This window comes from Natrix helvetica (genome assembly GCF_964273705.1).
Source record: "Natrix helvetica genome assembly, chromosome: Z".
Classification (NCBI taxonomy): Eukaryota; Metazoa; Chordata; class Lepidosauria; order Squamata; family Natricidae; genus Natrix; species Natrix helvetica.
The window spans coordinates 66,361,905-66,382,396 of record NC_138554.1 but is presented as its reverse complement, the minus strand read 5'-3'; the positions used below and the strand labels follow the sequence as shown (position 1 = coordinate 66,382,396).

General features: G+C 35.7%; 1 protein-coding gene across 6 annotated transcripts in view; it reads right to left on the bottom strand.

The window, feature by feature from the left end:
* The window catches only part of EZH2 (enhancer of zeste 2 polycomb repressive complex 2 subunit), an 83,401-nt gene extending 63,708 nt beyond the window's left edge, over window positions 1-19,693 (bottom strand). The window contains exons 1-4 of one of the 6 annotated variants that reach the window (XM_081970851.1): window positions 19,587-19,693; window positions 7,693-7,817; window positions 5,956-6,084; window positions 490-606 (exon numbers count right to left, since the gene is read on the bottom strand). In XM_081970851.1, coding sequence (XP_081826977.1) covers window positions 490-606; window positions 5,956-6,084; window positions 7,693-7,809 — 363 coding nt within the window. In that variant the 5' untranslated portion in view covers window positions 7,810-7,817; window positions 19,587-19,693. Of the gene's footprint in view, window positions 1-489; window positions 607-5,955; window positions 6,085-7,692; window positions 7,818-7,936; window positions 8,062-19,169; window positions 19,327-19,586 lie in introns of those variants that run through there. The other 5 variants (XM_081970853.1, XM_081970850.1, XM_081970848.1 and 2 more) reach the window with 5 other exon arrangements.
* Between the last annotated feature and the right edge of the window lie 799 nt (window positions 19,694-20,492).

Genomic DNA, 20,492 nt, shown 5'->3' with positions numbered 1-20,492 from the left:
ATAATTACAGTAGCACTCCAAGAGTTATAACTTTGAAGGCCAGCTATGACTACCATTTCTTCAACACCATTGTTACACTGAACAGTCACCAACGGAATAATTGTTAAGCAAAAACTACTTGTGGAAGGGGAGGGAAGGGAAGAGGTCCCTGCGGATTATACTCTGCTAGTCACTGCTAACTATAGGGACAGCACTCACTTCCGTTTCAATGCTGAGCAAGAGCTGTCAGAAGACATTTCTGAGTTATGTGGCCAGTATGACATCACAGAATGCTGCTTCCTTCCCACCAAAATGGTGGGCAGGAAACTTGTATAAGACATAGTTAAAAATACTGAGCATTGATATTATTTATTATCACTTAGGAAATATGAATTTACAATATAATATAAATCTGACATTCATATTTAATATAATCCAGCAACTATTGTCTACAAAGTATATTGATTTGATGATTTTAATTTCATAATTTTCAGGGTCATAATCACTTACCATAAAATTTTGTTGAAGAGGTGACCAAGAATACATTATGGGAACTGAGGCAACAGCATTCAGAGTTTTGAGAGGAATAACTTGTTTTGGAAAGTCTAAATCACTGCTGACAGAACACTAAGAGAAAAGATAACTAATAGTAAATTGTTTTCAAATTAGATACAGCAATAGCAAAAAAAATATCCTGATTTTAGCAGAAATCAGTGTTTTCAAATGATAATTTGAACAATTCTTTAAAAAACATTCACAGATTTAAGTATACTCAAACAGAACAATTGCTTTCACTCTTATGTGTTTACATATACATGAAATATCTATATAATTTTTTGCATGTATAAAAACAGAAGATTTCGAACATCCTCTAAGACGGCTAGGATAATAAGCAGTCATGTAATTTAGAGTTTAACTGAATTGTATATGCTACTTAAACCAATCTTTCTTTTGGGGAAGAGATGCACAGGGAGTATGAATTTCATACATATCAAGTATAAGAGCCTTATAGGTATTCCTTGACATGATCATTTGTTTAGTTACTGTTCAAAGCTACAATGGCAATGAAAAAAATGACTTACAACCAGTCCTCAAACTTGCAACTATTACAGCATTCCCATAGTCACATGATCAAAATTGGCAACTTGCATGTATTTATGACACCTGTGGCTTTCCTGGATCACATGATCATTATTTGTGATTTTTACAACTAGCTTCCCACAACAAAGTCAATAGGGGAAACTGAATTAATTTAATGATTGTGTGATTCAAGTACTTACTATGGTGATTCACTTAATCGCTGCAAAAATGGTCATAAAAATAGGTGTGGCACTTAACTACTGCTTCATTTAGTGATAAAAGTTCTGGTCTTATTCTGGTTATAAATCAAAGACTACTTATATTTAATATGAAAGTGGTCAACTAATTGCCACTAAGGAGGGAGAAATTAGTTTTCATCGAGAAAGTTCTTCCAAGATTTTTTCCTCACTTCTCTAGCATGTCAGCCTTCTCCCTTTTATTTGGTTTTATTTTATTATCTACCAAGATTTATAAAAGAAATACTTCTTATGGCTTCTGTTCCTTCTCATATGGAAAAGAAAGAAAGCTAACTGCTTTATAACAATTACCAAGGGAGAAAACTGCCAAGTTATACAGTAAAGAGATCATGGACTGAATTCCCAGAAATCAATTCTATATGTAAAAGCAAAAAATTGAAGTTTTTTCTTTGCCAGTTTTATGTGAAATTTATTTATTTTTTCCTAGCTAACAGATAGACACAGTAATATCTACAGATACTCCTCACAAATAAAGAGATAGATGGAAGGAAATCCTTTAATGCTGACATGATCAAGGATTGGGGGATGTTAATATTGGTCTCTTACCATAGATAGATCTCATTCTAGTGCGAGGGGAACATTTACCTTTTTATAGTTACCTCCAACTGCAAGGAAAACCCTATTTGACTAGTCTACAGCATATGACTAATGGATCTAATGGGGTTCAGAGATAATCTGGAATTCTTCCCAAAGCTTTGGATCACAATCCACCTGAGACCTTAGTAACAATTTGAAATAAGTGAACAATGATCGTTTTAGATTAAATGGTGTCAGTGAAGTATCTGACTATTCACGGAGCTCTCCCTGGTGTTCAAGAAACTTCAGGAGATGAAACAATATCTAAAGTGTCACAGCAGGAAGACAGAAATGAATTTAACTGAGAATAGGTAAGTATCTTAGGTATTATCTTGTAGCAACAAGATGGTGAAGCAAGTTTTCTTTCCATCTCTTATTGCATCTGCAGATACCTTTTTGATATGGAATGCAGTGGGAGCTCTTGCTGGGCCACTGTGATGACTTCTCTAGGTATTTGTCAGAGAAAGTGGACATGGTCCTTAATGAAGTGAGTTATGCTGCTTGTGTTTTAGATCCTTATTGGTCAAGGCTTCCCAATAGGTGAGACACAGTTAGTTCAAGTAATGATTACTGCTTCTTTCATGTATAGAGTAGTTCCACCTTCCTTGAAGGAGGTAGTGGTCAGTCACTTCTTCAAGAAGTCATCTTGCATTCAACAATGTTAGAAATTTTTCATTAATTCAAAGATGGATGGAACAATGGAAGGATTGGATAATCAAGTGCCTAGAAATAATAGGAGTAAGTAGAAACATCAGAAGCTTTGTGCAAAGATGGATGGCACAATGGAAGGCACAGTTGCTGGTCAATGGTGATAAAATAAAATAGGGTAACATTAAAAATCTTCCAAGGAGTCTCAATATTGCTACACGGTTTGTCATTGCACTGATTCATCTGTCAACAATACTGAATAGTTCAGGCCATCAAACATCAAAACTATCTGCCAAGCTATCCCATCTCCTTTACATGGACAATTTGAAACTATATGGATAAATAACATCTGAAATAGAATCGCTGCTCAATGCTGTCTGTATATATAGCCAAGATATTGAAATGGAGTTCAGCCTGGACAAATATGCCATGCTTATCAAATGAGAGAAAATAGTTAAAACTGAAGGAATCACGGAGTTTGGATTAAGTTAGTCACTATAAATACCTGAGCATCCTTCAAGCTGACATCAAGTCACTGAAGTTAAGAAAAAGATTACAGTAAATTCATCAAGAGAATCAAGATCTTAAAGTCCAAACTCAGCAGAGGCAATACCATCAAGGCAATCAATACCTGGACAATTCCAGTCACTAGATACATGGTTAGAATAGTGGACTGGACTCAAGCTGATTAAAGGCCCTGGAGAGGAAAACTAGAGAAATAATGATGATAAATCATGCTCTTCATCCACGCTTGTTGACAGAACTACTTACCAAGGAAAATGGATTGGTATGGAATTTTGCAAATACACCAGACAGTTGAAGAAGAAAGGGGGATCGGAAGGATAGTGAGGCAGATGCACATTAGGAAGGCCTACTGAATACTGGGGAGATCAAACTAGCTTATAAAAGGAGCAAGAAAGCATGGGAAAGCATCACCTGGGCAGTACTTTAAAAAGTAGCAGGAAAGCAGATAATAACAAGACCTGGCAATGGCTAAGAGTAGGAAAGTTGAAGAAAGAGAAAGAGCAGCTAATTCTAGTTGCACAAGACTTAAGAACAAATGCATACCAAGACAGAATTGAGAAGATAGTAACAGATAGCAAATGCTGCCTCTGCAAAGAAGCTGAAGAAATAATGGATCACCTGGTTTGGTGCTACAAGAAAATTGTATAGATTGACTACAATGACATGACAAGGTAGCAACAATGGCACATTGGAAGATCTGAAAGAAAAAACTGGTGGAACCATAAACTAGAGAAAGTAATAGAAAATGAAGAAATGCTCTGGAATTTCAAACAGACGGGGGCACCTGCCACATAATATCCTAGACTTAACAATTGTCAGTAAGAATGAAAAAAGTATTGACAGTGGATGTGTTAATACCGAGAGATAGCATAGAAGAAGAGAAGGAACTGCAGAAAACTAGAAGAATTCAACAATCTGCAAATAGAAACAAAATGACTGTGGCAAAAGAAAGCAAAGGTAGTACCAACAGTAATAGATGTTTTGGGAGGAACATTACTTGAACATTGACAGATTTATCATCAGCCAATTGAAAAGGCAGCTTTACTCGGAGCAGCTTTCATCCAGTGGTAATATCTGTAACACTATCAAAAATCCATATATGCCTATCCCTGGGAAGAACTCAATTGGTGGACAAAAATGCCAAATTCAGTCTGAACATCTGAATGACCTTGCAAAAGACCATAATAATAATAAATCAATAATAAATAAACATTTTCAAAGGCCCTGAAAGAAGATTATTTTGATCCTTTTCAGTTAGGATTCAGGTCCGGTTATACCATTGGTCATGGTATTTTTTGGACCATCTTAATGGATTTGGCACTGTTGTGGTGTGTTTTCTTTCAGAAATGGCTTCAGTCAATATCTGAGAGATGGAGAAAGATATAGCCCTAGATTCCTTTTATACAAGATACCCCAGGGTACCTCTAGAATGATAATTGGGAATAAATGTGGGAGACAGGGAACACACTTTACAACCAGCAAGTAAAATACATCTCCCTCCACAAAAGAAGAGGAAGGGAAGTGCAGGGAGCATTTCAAAGAGGACCCTCCTTAGTTTTTCAGAGAATAAAAAAAAGAAGGGAAAATATTTTCATTCTGACAAGAGTCTGTTAATATAAGCTTATAATTAATAAGTACTCTTGGCTGTTCTTCTTCTCTGAACTACCAAACAGGGCTAATATCTCTCAACATACATTCCCATTTTCCTAGTCCATATAAAATGCCTGGAAGAGTTCATTTGTTAGCATAAAGTGAAGTAGCATCAGTATGCTGCTCATATTCATGTATGCATCTCTACTCCTAGCCAGACAAATGATGCAATCAAGATGTTTGGACAATGCCAGGAGCTTATGAGGGTCTGGACAGGAAGAATAGGTTTGTGACACAACCCTAGCAAAACTGAGCAGCTTTATGTTTTTGGATACTTTGAAGGGGAATATTTTGTAATCTTTTATTTTCAGTGAGTTAGCACATCTGTCTCCAAAAGAGCACAAGCAGAGACTCTTTTTGGACTCACAACTCTGATTGAAGAGTAATTAACAGCCATGCCTATGACTGGTTTAATATTCATTCTCATATCCCAAATGAATTACTGCAATATGGTCTGAGGTGGGGGTAGAGTGGCTATCCTTGAAAAATGCCCAGATGCTTTGTCTGGTCCGGAATACATTGGCACATGCACTTCTAAAACACCAAGGTCCATCCAGGTTACATTATTGTTGCACAAGCTGCATTGGATCCCAGTCTGCTTCAATGTGCAATTCAAGTTTGGCCTGGCATAGGCAAGATTGTCAGATCATCTATCTCCGAGGGTGTCTGCCTGTCCCACAAAATTGGATACGATAAGTGAACGCCAGGACCTTTCTATTAAATATTATCCTGCAGGACCAAATTTATGCTTTGACTGTCGCAGTACCTGCCCTATGGAACAGCCTGTCTCCAAAATCTGGAGGGTGGATGTTCTGATCTCTCTGGCCTTTGGTAAAACTGTGAATATTAGGCTTTTATTGTAGGTGCTGGGTGAGGATGTTACATTAGCCCAATATAGGTGTGATTTGTAAGGTAAATCTATTATAAATGAGTTGGTTATTGTATTATGATCATTTTAATTCTGCTTTTTTATAGTAATTTTATATTGGTTTTTGCTGATCATTATCACCTAAAAATAGGCAACCATATACATTTTCTAAATAAATAAACGAATCCTTTTTCTTCCATATAATGTAATTTTATATACATTAGTTGCCCAACTCAAAGGAATAAAGTTCCTAAGGACAATTCATAAGCATATAATGTCATATTGCATGAATAAAAAAGCAAACTAATTTTCCTCCAGTAAAAAAGAGTTGACAACTTTGTAACTGGGTTTCCACAACACAGGTTAACCAACCTCCCTGGTCCCACGCAATGAGCTCACAGAAGTCATGATGTGTACAGGTTGTATCCGGCGTTGTTTCCATTCTTGATTTAAGATTTCTGTTCTTTCTTGTATCTTCTGACGATTATAATTAAACATGCTCTGGAAATAAATGGTAGAAACAGAGACTATATCCTCATAGTTTTTTAATTATCAGGACTTCTAAATAATATACATTTCACTGTTAAAGATTAGTATTTTCACTAGATGTATATCCACTATATGTATCATACATATTTATATACAGTAATATGATTTAAATGTTAAAATATACTCATTTCAACTCTTACAGCTATTAAGTGAAACTGGGTTTTCCCCATTGACTTTGCTTGTCAGAGGAAGGTGACACTCGGACAATGCAACTGTCATAAATACACATCAGTTGCCAAGTACCTGAATTTTCATCATATGACCATAAGGATGTTGCAATAGTTGTAGATGTGAAAAATGGTCATAAATCATTTTTTCAATGCTTTGTAACTGAACAGTCCACTAGGTCTATTAATATGTAACAACATTCAAATATCTCAAAAATGGTTAATTAAAATCTAAAATTTAACCGTTTCAGGCAAAACAAGGTCAAACAAGCTATAAAATATTTTATTATATACTATTATATCCATTACTATGCAGCAGAATGCCAACACTACAGGCATCAAAATCAAAGATGTATAATGTGATTGAAGGGTGTTGAGGTAAATATCTTGCACAACCCTTAATATCTTAAGAGTATAATGAATAAGCTAATGGGAAGCTATATTACTTAATTAATAGAATGAAATCATAAAGCTGGCATCTTTTACTATCAACTTTCTTAATCTGTTTCTAGTCTCAGATTTTGAGTTTTAGGTACAAATAACTGGGAAGAAAAGAAATAAACAACTCATAGAAAAAGTCTTGAAATTTATCATGTACATGCAGAAGTTTTTAATTTTGCACATAATGAACGAAAAACATTGAGCTCATATATTTATTATGAAAAATATTCCTATAGGATGAAATTAAACCAACAATTTAAAAACATAAATCATTCTACCAAACTACCAATTTGTATTTTTTCAAGCAATTATTTTAGTTATAATTTTCAGAATATATTTAAAACTTATTGTGTGGCTATTATATTCTACATATAAATCTGTCCAGATCACATGTGGATATTAATTTAATTTCTCACCAAATTTATTTCCTGAGCAGAATTAGAAGGAAGTCAAATTTTACATGTTTTGGAAAGTCAATTCTATTAAATTTAACTGACTTGTCTTCAAATTAATCACCACTTAATTTTGCAGCTAAATTTGACAAGATTCTATATCTTAATTACACCATGCTTACAAGTAATGGCACTTGAGAACTGTACTAATTTCACACTCAAAAACTGACTTAAGCTTATATTATTATAAATAATATATATATATATGTCATTCTACTATTAAACTCCAAACTGTATGTTCAAAAAGATTAAAATTATGCATTTTGAATATATAGATGCATTATCTTTATGGTAACAATTTTTAGAATCTATCTAAAAGAGACAAAACTATTAAATGGAAAACAGCTAAATAGCCATACCAGGAACAATTGCTAAGAGAGTCTTATTATTTAATACTGTTATTGTGGGTTTCCTTCAGAATCAGCATATTTTAGTTACAACTAAAAATAACAAAAATACCTAGAAATACTTTTGTATCTTTGGAATACGAAATTAATTACCTTTACTTCATCTGCTCGCCTGAACCTCTTGAGCTGTCTAAGCCTCATATATTCTGATTTTACACGCCTCCTCCAACAAGTTGGTCCTTTCTCAGATTTCTTTCCAGTCTGACCCATAGTTACACCTGAAAAGAACAAAATGTGGATGTGAGATCAAACATAATCAGCATTCTATATTTAAGTACATGACCTGACATTGATTATGTAAAAATGTATATATAAATAAAAAGAAGCTTATGCTTACAGACATCACTTGCCAATTGAAAAATTCTTTTCCTCATTAGAAATTGAAATCATGCATTGTTCATATCCCTCAGCAAAACAGTTACTCCATTCTAATGATGCTGGATTCAAGATGCGATGTTGATAGCAGATAGATATGACAGTTGCTATTTGTAATTTCAAATACTATCAATAAGTGGAATCATTTATTTTTTGCTATTAGAAAAGGGTTGATCAAAAGATACTAAAAAAGTGCAATTTCTAATCATGAAAAATAATTCAAGCATCCCATCAGCTATAATTATAGGTTATAGGTAGGGGTGGAAGTAAAAGTAATCATCATTAGCAGTCATGGACATAAATTCTCATTCTGAGATTACTATTATCTCATGAATAAGGCCTTCAATTTTATCTGAATGTCATATTTAGAATAATCCCACCTCCCCAACTGACATTGTTGGAAGCTGTCTGGGAAGATTGCAAATGGTTATCATGATGTGCCTCCCAGATGCTGCAACTGTTGTAAATACATGCTGCATTTTGATCATGATCATGAGACTAAAATTCAAGTACCTGAATTTTCACCACATGCCCATGGGGATGCTGTAAAAGTCATAAATGTGAGGCTTAGTTGTAAATCACCATTTTCAATGCCATTGTAACTTCAATCACTAAATGAATGGTCAAGACATACATGTGTGTATGCAATATTTCACAGCAACTGACTTTTATCCAGAACTGAGATTCTTCCTACAGCTTTGGCAGCTAGGATCAATAATTTTGTAACCTCTGGATGGCAGTAGAGAACAATTTTTTTTACCAGTTGAAGGCTGATAAGCAGTATTATTAAGAATAAAAAAGATCCTTCATTTTTTTAAAAAGCACTTCATTTTTCAGAATCAGAATCCAGCTTAGAGTATTCTAATCCAACACCCTGCTCAAGCAAGAGATTCTATATAATTTGAGACAAGTGCTGTCCGGTCTCTTCTTAAAAACCTCTCTAGTTTAGCCATACCCAGTTCCTGCAACCATTCTGTTTTAGTCTCCAGGCCTTTAATCATCCTAGTTGTTCTTCTCTGCACATTTTCCAAACCTCAACATTTTTTTTTGTAATGTGACCAAAACTGGATGTTATATCTTTTTTTAAAGGGAAGTTTAAAAGATTTAAAAGATGTTATGGCAAATCTATAACATGTTCTATTTTCCTACTATGGCTGAAAGGTATCTATAAGGAGAATGTAATAGAGCTGTCTCCACAAGGTTCGGTAGTACTTGTTGTGCATAATCTATTTGTTTAATATCAGCTGTTGTTAGTTGCAAAGAGTTTATTTAACATGAGTGCTCAAAGAAAATTTCTAAAGGAATCCAGTAAGGCAGTCCTTGTTTCAAGAGTTATCTATTGAAGAAAGCTTCTGTCAAGGCCCAACATTTAAATTATGATACCTCAAATCAGGAGTGTAGTACCTATCCAAGCTAACTTGATTTAGTAAAGGCATATCTATGATAACTATATTCATTTAATCAGATGCATGGAGCATGTAACTCTTGTGATGCCTCATGCATCTAAAGAGCAAGCCATTGCTTGTTTATGTTACTCAACAGCATTAATGGATAACATAGATGAAGTAGCTGCAGCTGTACTAGGAAGTAAAACCAGTTAAGTCAAACAACTGTATATTTTCTAGCAGTGCAAGGTTTGATACACCTGGAAATTATCATAGGATACTCTTGTAATGAAAAAGATTCTGCTATCACATAAGACAAAATGATAGTTTAAGCAGCACTGGTCCTTGGTCTTCTTGAGATAGTTTGATGGGTCATCAGCATCTAGCTTATATTATTGTTTTTTGAGATGGGTGATTGAAGACAAAGAATGGTGGGCATTACTCTTCCGTACAAGTGGACTGAAATAAAACAAGAAACACCCAAAGAAATCACAACAAAGTTCCACAGGTGTTTCAGGAAAACCTCTTATTTGGACTGTGTCCCTTCTCCAATATTGCTAATATTCCAAAAGGCAATTTAGATGCTGTTTGTCAGAAATACAACAAAAACATGCACAATAACCTATTTAAATTCTGCAAATGAAATTTTCAAACTGTAACTTCAGTTATATTACCCATAAAGTGGGAGATTTGTGAATAGTACCATCTACAATTTTAAAAAATAGGAACAATATGGAACTGGAAAATGAAGCCCAATTGGAACTGTTTATCTTGGTTTTTTTTAATGTGAAATCCAAATGTTCCCTTGTATACAGATGGTGATAAAAAAGCAGCCAATAATTCAAGTTATCTGAATAGTTTATGCTTCCTTTTGCGCAATGGTAGTTTTCTTTTGAAATGATACTGAGATGCTACGATTAAGAATAAAAACTTAACCTGGAGAGCATGTATTGTAAGGGAATCATAGCACCCCCCTTAACAACCATCATGACTTTTAATTCTGGACTCAATTGTGATTGAATGTATTAATATAATATTTATCCTTCACAAAGAACTGAATGTCTGTTAGATTTTTTTTTTCAAACATCATTCTGCACTTACGCTTAATAATATAAGCTTATAAATTACTGTTTATATAATAAACAACTTTTAGTGTATAAGTTAGGTATTTTGCATGTAAGAATCTATAAGCTTTCATAAGTACAAATAAAAATATTTTTGAAAAATGAAATGCTTTAATAGGAAAAATAATCTAGTGATTTTTCAGGAAAACATTCTGTATAACAAACAAATGAAAAATTAGTACTCCAATGTCAGCTTCACTTAGATATTTTATAAGACTCCATAGTTTTTAAGCTATATAGAAAAACCTATCCTCTTTTCAATGTTGTATCAAATGAACTAGTACTAAAATTATGTACATCTTAAGGGTAAGTTTTCTGTAGTTAGTAAATGGTTTATCACTACTATGTCCAACTGTGTCACAAAAAGCATGATGATGGGGAAGAAGCCCAAGGATGTAGTATCCAGCTGGGCAGGAAGCTGTGCAAAGGGTATCTATATTGTGGCCTGTCAGCCACCGGCTCCTCCAGAATCAGATGAGGCAGTGTTGGAGTCAGGGTCAGCATCGAGGCAACCTGAAAGCTCGGAGGGAAGAGGGAATGGAACTGGAAGAGAGAGAGAGAGAGGTGGAGCCTCAGAGGTCCATCAGCCTTCAGATGGAGAATCAACAGCCCCCAGGTCTGGAAGTGGCTGATGAGGAAGAGGAGAAACAGTAGGGTCCAGTGCCTGATGCGCGGATGGCAGAGGAGAGAGCAGTGGAAATCTGTGGGCCAATCCTTGGGAAGGAAGAGCCCAACCCTAGCTTTGAGGATAAAAGGCAGGGGCAGAGACGAATAGATGTGGCACACAACTATTCATCTCCCTGCCAGACAGACTTGTTAGCCTGTGGTGAGAGACAAACTTTTTGTCAGGGCTGCTGACACTCCTAATAAAGGAATCTTTGAGTTAACTTCAGAGGGTTTGTCGTGTTTGGGGAATAGGGTTACAACAATCTCAGGGAGTTGAAGAGAACCTGGGAGGCCCAGTGCAGGCCATGTATAAGTTAGGGAGGTGTTGCAGGTGTTATGCACCACCACCCTCTGTATGTGTGCATGATCTCCCTGTGCTCCATTTTGGGCCTAATAGGCCTCCTTGCAGCCTCCTGGGAGCAAAAACAGCCGTGCAGGGGGTGGGGGTATGGGGTGTTTCGCAAATTCATTGCATTATGGGTGTGGGCGTGCATGTGCTGTCATGTGTGAGTGCGCATGCATGTGTGTGTGTGCTTTTGGCACATGAGAACAAAAAGGTTAGCCATCAATGGTATAGACTTTCCTGCTTGAGCAGGGGATTGGACTAGAAGACCTCTGAAATCCCTTCCAATTCTGTTATTCTGAGAGGATTTAAACCTCCCGCCCCCCCACACGCATGCATTTCTCCTGCATGTGCTCTGCGTCCTGGGCATGCACGGCACATACCCAAAAATCAGTTGGCCAGCTGGAGCCTCACACACGGGGGTGGGGGGGTGGAATTGAGCTAAGCTCATGTGCCCAGAGAGGGCTCTGCATGCCACCTGTGGCATGTGTGCCTTAGGTTTGCCATCACTAGATAAACTCAAAAACAATTTCATAGGATTTCTTGGATTTTTTCATTCCAGTGATGAAAAAACATTAATGAATACAGAGTCAATTTTCAAAATTTTACTCATTTAATTGTCATGCCATCTAATCTACTAATCTATTTAAGAAATGATCTGAGATAAAGTTTATCTGGAAAAATCTATTTTTGATAAATGCATGCCAACTTCATATCATTATGACTTTGTTCTACAAATATCTTACATTTTTAGATATGGTAAGAATTTAAACAGAAATATCATTTTTAGTTCATTAGAATTAATGTATTTCTAAGTATAACATTCATGTTTGACTACATTCCATAGTAGTTTTCCTTAAAGAACTTCAGCATTACATGGATTATTTTCAAAGGTTATTTTCCTGATAATCCTGCAATTTCCATTTCCTTGACTATATTTTCAGTATTAGTGATTATCAGGTGAAGGATGATTGAACGTGTGTTACTGCATGCTTCATACCTCCAGTCATCATTAGTAGTAGTATTGTTCTGGCTAATTATCTACATCCAAAATATTTAACCACCCTGAAATGTGATTCAAGATAAGACCCCATTACTACATTTCCATTTTCTTGTATAGCAGATAAGCACTTATCTGAAGATTTTCTTTCAGGATAACTACCTTGAATCCCATGTGATAAAAGTTTAAAGCCATTCTCATGAAGCTCACCACATTTAAGGCAGTTTGCTTTTAACAGATAAAAGATATCTCATACCTGTAGTCTATGATCTAGATAATTAAGGCTATGGTCCCAGAAAGTAAGTATCATCACCACCATATCCATAGCCATTCACTTGTAATCTCTCTTCCAGTGTTCTTCCACAAACTGGGAAGCTGGATGATAAACTATTCATAACATTTCTTCCTAGATCTTCTTTACAGTATCTTGCGTCCGTGTAGTTAATAATTACTAGTGGATTTGATAAGAGTTGAAAATAGTTTTATTGCATATCTGGCCCCTACTTTTGCTTCACAGTGAGTACAATCATTCTGTATTTATTGTGATTCCTCATAATAGTAACTCTCTATCCTCTTTAGGAAGCTGTATCCGCCTTCAATGATACCCTGTCCTTGTTGCCTATCCTGTACTGCTGTTTATCTTAACTCAAATCTTATCTCATCTGCAAAGGTCCTTCAAGTGTTTCTAAGTTTTCATAAAGTCTTGTCACTTGCTTCTTATATATTAGACTTGCCTCTTTGTTCTCCTACTTAGGTAGAAGTGTTTCTCTTGTTAATTGTGGCAATTGCTTCTTTATCTAATAAACAACTGCTTTTTAGTATAGTTATTTGCTGCTCCAATCTTTTGACTTTTCCTCAGATATCCCTACAAACTTTCAAATGCCTGGTTGTTTGCAAAACCCCAAAATATGCCGTATACATTGCAGCTACAGCTTTTGTCTTCACTATTGTTTAAGGCATCTTCTCAAGTTAATCAAGTGTTTGCTGTTGAGAACTGCTGATAAGACCTCCATTAAAGTTCTAAGAGAAGGCTATTTTTTCTTACTATATCTGAATCTGACAATGTGAGGTGATCTATAATTTTTTAGATAACTTACTGACACATCAATTCAATGGTAAAACATTGCTAGAAAATGATTGCTAGGAATAGACATTACCTGACCATATAATACACAGAAAACACTTTATATTATGAAAGGATTAACATGCTTTCTGTGCTTTTCAAATCTATTTATATATCAGCACAATTTTCTTGTAACTTTTTTAAAATTATTTTTTTCCGTACAAATTATTTGCATGATAATGAAATTATTGTCCCTTTATTCAATTACATATGTATGACAAATCCTTAATTTTGTTATTTCAGGGCAATTAGTGTTAGCTCAGAAATACAGACGTACTAGGCAAAAACCAGAAAACGAAAAAGGGAATATGCCTAAATTTAATTTACACCAACACTATTCATTACATTCCTCCTTAACTTTCTAACTTTAAAATCATCTTTGCTTCATTTCTTCCATACAATTTGTATAGTTTTTTGTGTTTTACTATTTAAATTTATACTTCCATACACAGCCACAAAAGTCCAAGTAACACTAAAGCACACTTTCTAATATGTATCTTAGTTTTTTCCATTATTAAATCTATCCTTCATTTCCACAATCATCAATCCAACTTCAAAATAGCAGGATACTTTCATTTAAATTTATGAGATTCTTAATTTTTCTTAGTTTTATACACTCACATCTATTCTTCTTTCATTTAATTCATTAATTTATTCTATTTTGCCTTTACTCTCTTGTATTCCATGCAATCTTTTACAGAATAGATAACTAGGTTACTAATCTTAGTCATATCCTTTTCATATACAATCTTCATTGGGTATGATTTTAGTTTGGCCAGTTTACCAGAAGCACCACTCATTTTTACCCCCGTCTACTCATTCTAGTTTATGCAAACTTGATTCTCTTATGAAGCAACTTTCTGGAAAGCCAACATATTGTTATTCATACCCCCTTACCTAAAAAAGTACAGGCAGGCATGTATGTTAGGAATTTTCATTTTTTTTCATGCCATAGAACTTGCTGGTTAAAAATAAAGTCTCAGAACCTCTGATCAACTGGCACTGCTTAGTGATAGAAAGTTGGCAATAAAAATGACTTAATATAATTTATGCTAATTTATGCATTAAAATTATTAAAACTTCATAAAAATGCATGCATCACTTATTCCATTTATTCCAAGCATACAAATTTAACTATTTTGATGTATAAAAATTAAAACTTAAATTTCATAATTACTCTATTAATGTTCTGGCGAAATAAATCAGTATTCAGTGACTATTTTCCCTCAGAAAAATTATTACAGACAGCTGTGGCTGCATTCCAGGTATTTTTTTTTAAGTCGATTTTTCCAAAACCTTATCAAAACCCCTTTTTTGCATTGTGATAATGTGATCTGCTTTGGTCATCTTTATTGCTCCCTCCCTTTGCAAATATCTCTGGTATTCACTTCAGTGAACATACCCATATCACTGCAACTGCTGGATATTGAATTTAGGCAGATAATAAGTTGTTTTTAAAATCCATACTGCTCTATTTTGTCAATGGCAGTATTTATCACTCAGGAAATCTAAAAATTTATATTCCATATATTTAAAAAGAACTGCAATAGATTTGAAAACTAAAGCTATTTAACTCATTTTATTTCAACTTATTGTGGTGCTCCTGGATTTTAATGAACTACAACTTCAGCAACTTTAAGCAGCATGCCCAGTACTGGTAGTGTAGCTTGGCAATCTTTAGAGATTGCTGGTTCTCTGCTTGGTATTTCGTATTTTGTTTTTTGACAAACTATCTTTTATGCTTGTCACGTGTGCTTGTAATATAGTGAGATAGAATTGTGAAAGTAAAAAAAAAGCAAAGCATAAATTTAAAAATTCCTGATGTATGTGACACAGCCTTATCATGCATTAATAAGGTTCGAAATTCTTAAGGAAGTATCTTATTTAATTCTGATTATACTGTATCAGTATATACTGACAATTCACGTATGTCTGTGCAAAAACAGTAATATGGACCAATTAGTATATTAAACCACATATTATTTATTTGATTATAGCCATCCCACTCCAAACGACAGCACTTACTGATGCTAATGTGTAGGGTTACTTCAATAAAGAGCAGGTATTTTATTATAAAGTTTTGTTTACATTTTCAAATAATCTGTATATGAAATACACACAGGCCAGAAAGTCTGTCATTATTTTCCTCACTGTAAAAAAGCAATAAAAAGCAATAAACAATTGTCTGAAAAAGAAAGTATACCCACTTTGAGTTCTATGGATTTATGTACCGTGTTTCCCTGAAAATAAGACAGGGTCTTATTTTCTTTTGACCCCAAAATAAGCGCTTGGCCTTATTTTCAGGGAGGTCTTATTATTTTTGTGGTGCAGGAGGAAGTGAGTGTGGTCATCTCATGGCTGCTGCTATGTTGCAATATTTTCGGGGAGCACTTATTTTCAGGGAAACAGGGTATTAGGACATAATAAAAATCATTTGGTCCTTACCTGTTCTTAAAGGTAGGTAAATACAACCTCAGTTGAACAACAATGCATGATATATTGCCCCATGTCATCATTTATTTTACAAAAATAAAGCCAAAATGAAAAATCCAATTGTATAAAACTAAATAAACATTATGATTCTATAGCTTGTAGAAACACCTTAGCAGCAATAACTTGAAATAATCATTTTCTGCATGACTGTATTAATCTTTCACATTTTTGAAGAATTTTGACCCTCTCTTTATAATATTGCTTTAGTTCATTGAGATTTGTGGGTATTTGTTTATGCTCTCTTGAGGTACTGCCACAGCATTTCAATCAGATTGAGGTCTGGACTTTAACTGGGCCATTGTAAGACTTGGTTCTGTTCTTTTTCAACCATTCTGTTATAGATTTGCTGGTGTGCTTGGGATCATTGTTCTGTTGCAAGACCCAATGTCAGGTAAGCTTTTTCTGGCAGACAGATAACCTCACATTTGACTCTAGAATACTTTAATATACAGAGAAGTTCATGGTCTATTCAATTATAAGGTGTCCAGGTCTTCTGGCTGCAAAACAAGCCCAAATCATCACTCCTCCACCACTGTGCTTGACACTTGGTATGTTTGTGCTGATAAGCTATGTTTGGTTTTTGTCAAACATGGCACTGTGCATTATTGCCAAATATGTTCCTTGCTTCTGTCCAAATGACAGTGTTCTAGAAGTCTTATGATTTGTTCACGTCAACTTTGCAAACCTAAGCCATATTGCCATGTTCTTTTAGAGAGAAAAGGCTTTGGCAACCCTGCTAAATAAACCATACTTGTTCAGTCTTTTTCTAATCGTACTGTCATGAAACTTACCATTTAAGAAACTGAGGTTTGTAGTCTGAGATGTAACTTTCAGATTTTTTTCAATTCTCTGAGTCTTGCACAGTCTGATCTAATGGTGAACTTGGGACATCTACTCCTGGGGAAGATTGGCAACTGTCTTGAATGTTTTTCACTTATGAACAATCTTCCTCACTGTAGAATACTGGACTTTAAATTGTTTTGAAATATTCTTAAAAGCCTTCCCAAATTGAGGGGCAGCAACAATTGCTGATCTCAAATAATTGCTGATGTCTTTACTCTTTGGCATTGTATTAACCTCAAAGCCAGAAACCAGCAAACTCCTAAAACTTTGGCTTTTATAAAGGTAGTTATACTTGCTGATGATCAATTGATGAAGGGCACTTGATTAGCAACACCTGGCTGTTATATATAGCCTGTTCATATCGATGGAAGCAGTAAAAGTGTATTAGTTTTTCATAGACGGCTTTTCTATTTTGGCTTTCTTTTTGTAAAATAAATGATGACATGGTGTAATATGCCATGTGTTCCTGTTCATCTGAGGCGTATTTACCTACTTTTAAGGACCAGATGATTTTCACTATGTTCTACATAAAACCATAAAACTCAGAGGGTGTACTTTCTTTTTCATATCACTGTAGACAAGACCTTTTTCAATATAATTATTGCAGAAAGCATTTACCTACACAATATCACTTTTAGTCAGGTAAATATAACTTTTAAAGTTCTTGCTCATTTTATTCATAATAATTTAATGATTTCAAATTTTAATCCTTTTACAGCCACAAAAAATACTGCAAAAATGACAATTTTTTTTCTTAAAGAAAAACCTTTGTAGGTTATATGCTATAGGAAACTATATAGCAGTATCAATTTCATGCGGTGAGCAGAGCTGCTAGTGATCATATAAATCAACTGGAAGTTTTTAGATCAATTTTAAAAATCTGCTAATTAAACTGAACAGTTCAATTCAAAATAAGCAATCTTATAAATATGCAAATATTTACAACATTTTAAGTGGCACTTCTTAAATGAGGTTCTCTTTCAGTACAGTATAGAATGTTACTTCCATAACAGTACATACTGAGACATGTCCAGGGATTATCTGAAATAAAAAATACTTCCATTGATAAAATATTCTTAGCAAAAATACATTATGAATTAAAATTGTTCAGGATAATCACTTTGCCATATTGTAATCTACTTACAAAATCTGAGTATTTTAATATTAGCACTTTAAATATTGATATTTAAATCAGAAATGAACTGAAGAAAAGTCAGCATTTTATTGTTTTTTTAATCAATACTGCTCTAGGATACACTTACTCATCCCTATTCAGAAGTCAATCTCTTCTACTCAAACACATTTATTTCCAAATAATTACTGCAGCCCAAAATAGAATGCTGTGAAAAAGAGTATTGTTGGATTTGAGTAGAAAAAGACAGGAATATATTCTTATCTCTAAAAATATAATCAGCTCTGCCCCTTCCTTCTGCAGATGAGCTTCTGACTGTTCATCCATTTACCTGTTCAGTAACATTATTTTGTCTACAGATCTTGACATACTTAGGTGGTTCAGAAAGCACCAGTGTGAACAAAGGATAATTTTCATTCAGCACTTGTTCTCATCACATCCCAAGAGTTTGCATCTCTTGAAAGCATTCTTATAAAAAGCTGGTTCCTTAATTTTCATTAAAGGAAACTGGACAGAAGATTCAACTGATCCTCTAACAATTCTTTAAATTCTCTTAAAATAACTTGCCATTCCGGATGCCCATTACCTAAATAATCACATACTATTCATGTCACCATTTAAAAATGTTTAGTTATGTGCTAAGTGCTGAACGAAGAAGTAAAATTACAATTTCTCAATTCCGAGGTAATCTCTGCTTCTCCGAAAACACCTTCCATTTCTCATACATTCACTTCCACCCCGTTATCTAATCTCCCATACGTCCTTCTCAGTCATCACCCCCCCCCCATTTATCTTCATTTATCCGCAGACTTGCTGTATCTTCACAGCCTCGCTTACCCTACTAGTACCCCTTCTAATTCAAGCCCTACTGTATTTAACTAGAGGAGGGGCTTTCAGAGACACCTCTCCCAGGCTGCCCTTCGTAGCAAGCCCCACCCCTCTCGCCCTATAGACAACCCCCACCTTAACTTGCGTGAGTCCCATCCCCCGCCCCCAAGCACGACAAAGAGCCCCTGAGCGGGTGTGTCTCTCCCGTCCTCTGCCCGTCGCCCGTTTACTCGCTAGCCCATTCCCTGGTAATAGCACCTACTGCCGCCGGTGGCTTCCCGCCCACCGCGCTGCCTTTCACTTTCTGTCCGAGCGTCGGGTTCACTTCACTGATCTTCCCTGTCTTCTTGTCCCCAGCTTCGGACAACAGAGCGCCAAACCCCGCGGCGGCCCAATGGCCACCGCTCTCATTGGAGAAAACCTGCCGTCGTCGGGATTGGATATCTCTCCCCCTCCCCGCCCAGCAGTGCCAGGCAGCTACCAATCGGTGGCAGAAGGAGGCAGTGTCAGCGGCAATGTAGGGGTGGAGAATTCGTTTCTCAACTCCCCCCTCCTCCCCACGTGCGGGGCGGGAAAGGAGAGGGAAGTTCTTTGTTCTCGCGCTGACTGGCTAGAAGAGATGGGGAGCTTTCTTCTTCTCTTTTCAAAAACTTAATCCCCCCCCCCCTTCTTTACCGGCAAGCTCTGTTCCCGTATACTTTGCGGAAAGAGGTGGCTGAAGCGTGAAAAGTCTTCCTTCTGGGGTGCGATCGGAGAAAGAAAATTCAAGCCCCGTTTAAAAGAAGGAATAAGTGTCCTAGCGGAGCATTCGCCCATATCGGCTCTTTAAATCAGGCTACCGTTAACGGTCTCAATAGCTGGAAAGCCCCCCTCCCTTTTTTGCGCGCGCGCGCGCGCAAGTGTCAGTGAGCGCGCCTGCTGTGGAACACAAATGAGCGCCTCGAGATTGGGCTCGGTGCCCAGATCCCGCCGTCTCCTGTTGCAGTCACCGCCTACTTGGAGAGTTGCTATTTGCTCCAATAATGAAACCGATGTAGGCAAAGCGTTGTCGAGCGAATTTGCCCAAAATATTTCCCTTATTTTGAACAGTATTATATTGCATCAGCGGATATTCAATACACACATTATATCAAGAAATACTTAATAGGTGGATGGTGCTTTTGTTTTCAAATTCAGCCGCAAATCATGTTACATAACGTAGACAAAATTGGCAATTATCTTGAACTTAGAATCATATATTTCCCGCGCCTTAGAAACTTAGGCTGCAACTGCTATAAAGGCATGTATACATTTTTTCATTAAAATCGATAAAGTTGAATTGTGGTGCACTCATTAATCTCGGCCACCCGTGCCTTGGAGACAATTGTACTTCAGAGTATGTAATTTGGCCTGATCGGCACTAGTATATTTTATCTTGAATGCAACAGGAGTACTCAACTTACAACCACAATTGAGCCCAAAATTTTTGCTGATGTGAAACTTTTATTAAATGAATTTTGCTCCATTTTATGACTTTTTGTGCTACAGTTAAGTGAATCACTGCTGCTGCTCAGTTAGTAACACGGTTGTTAAATGATTCTG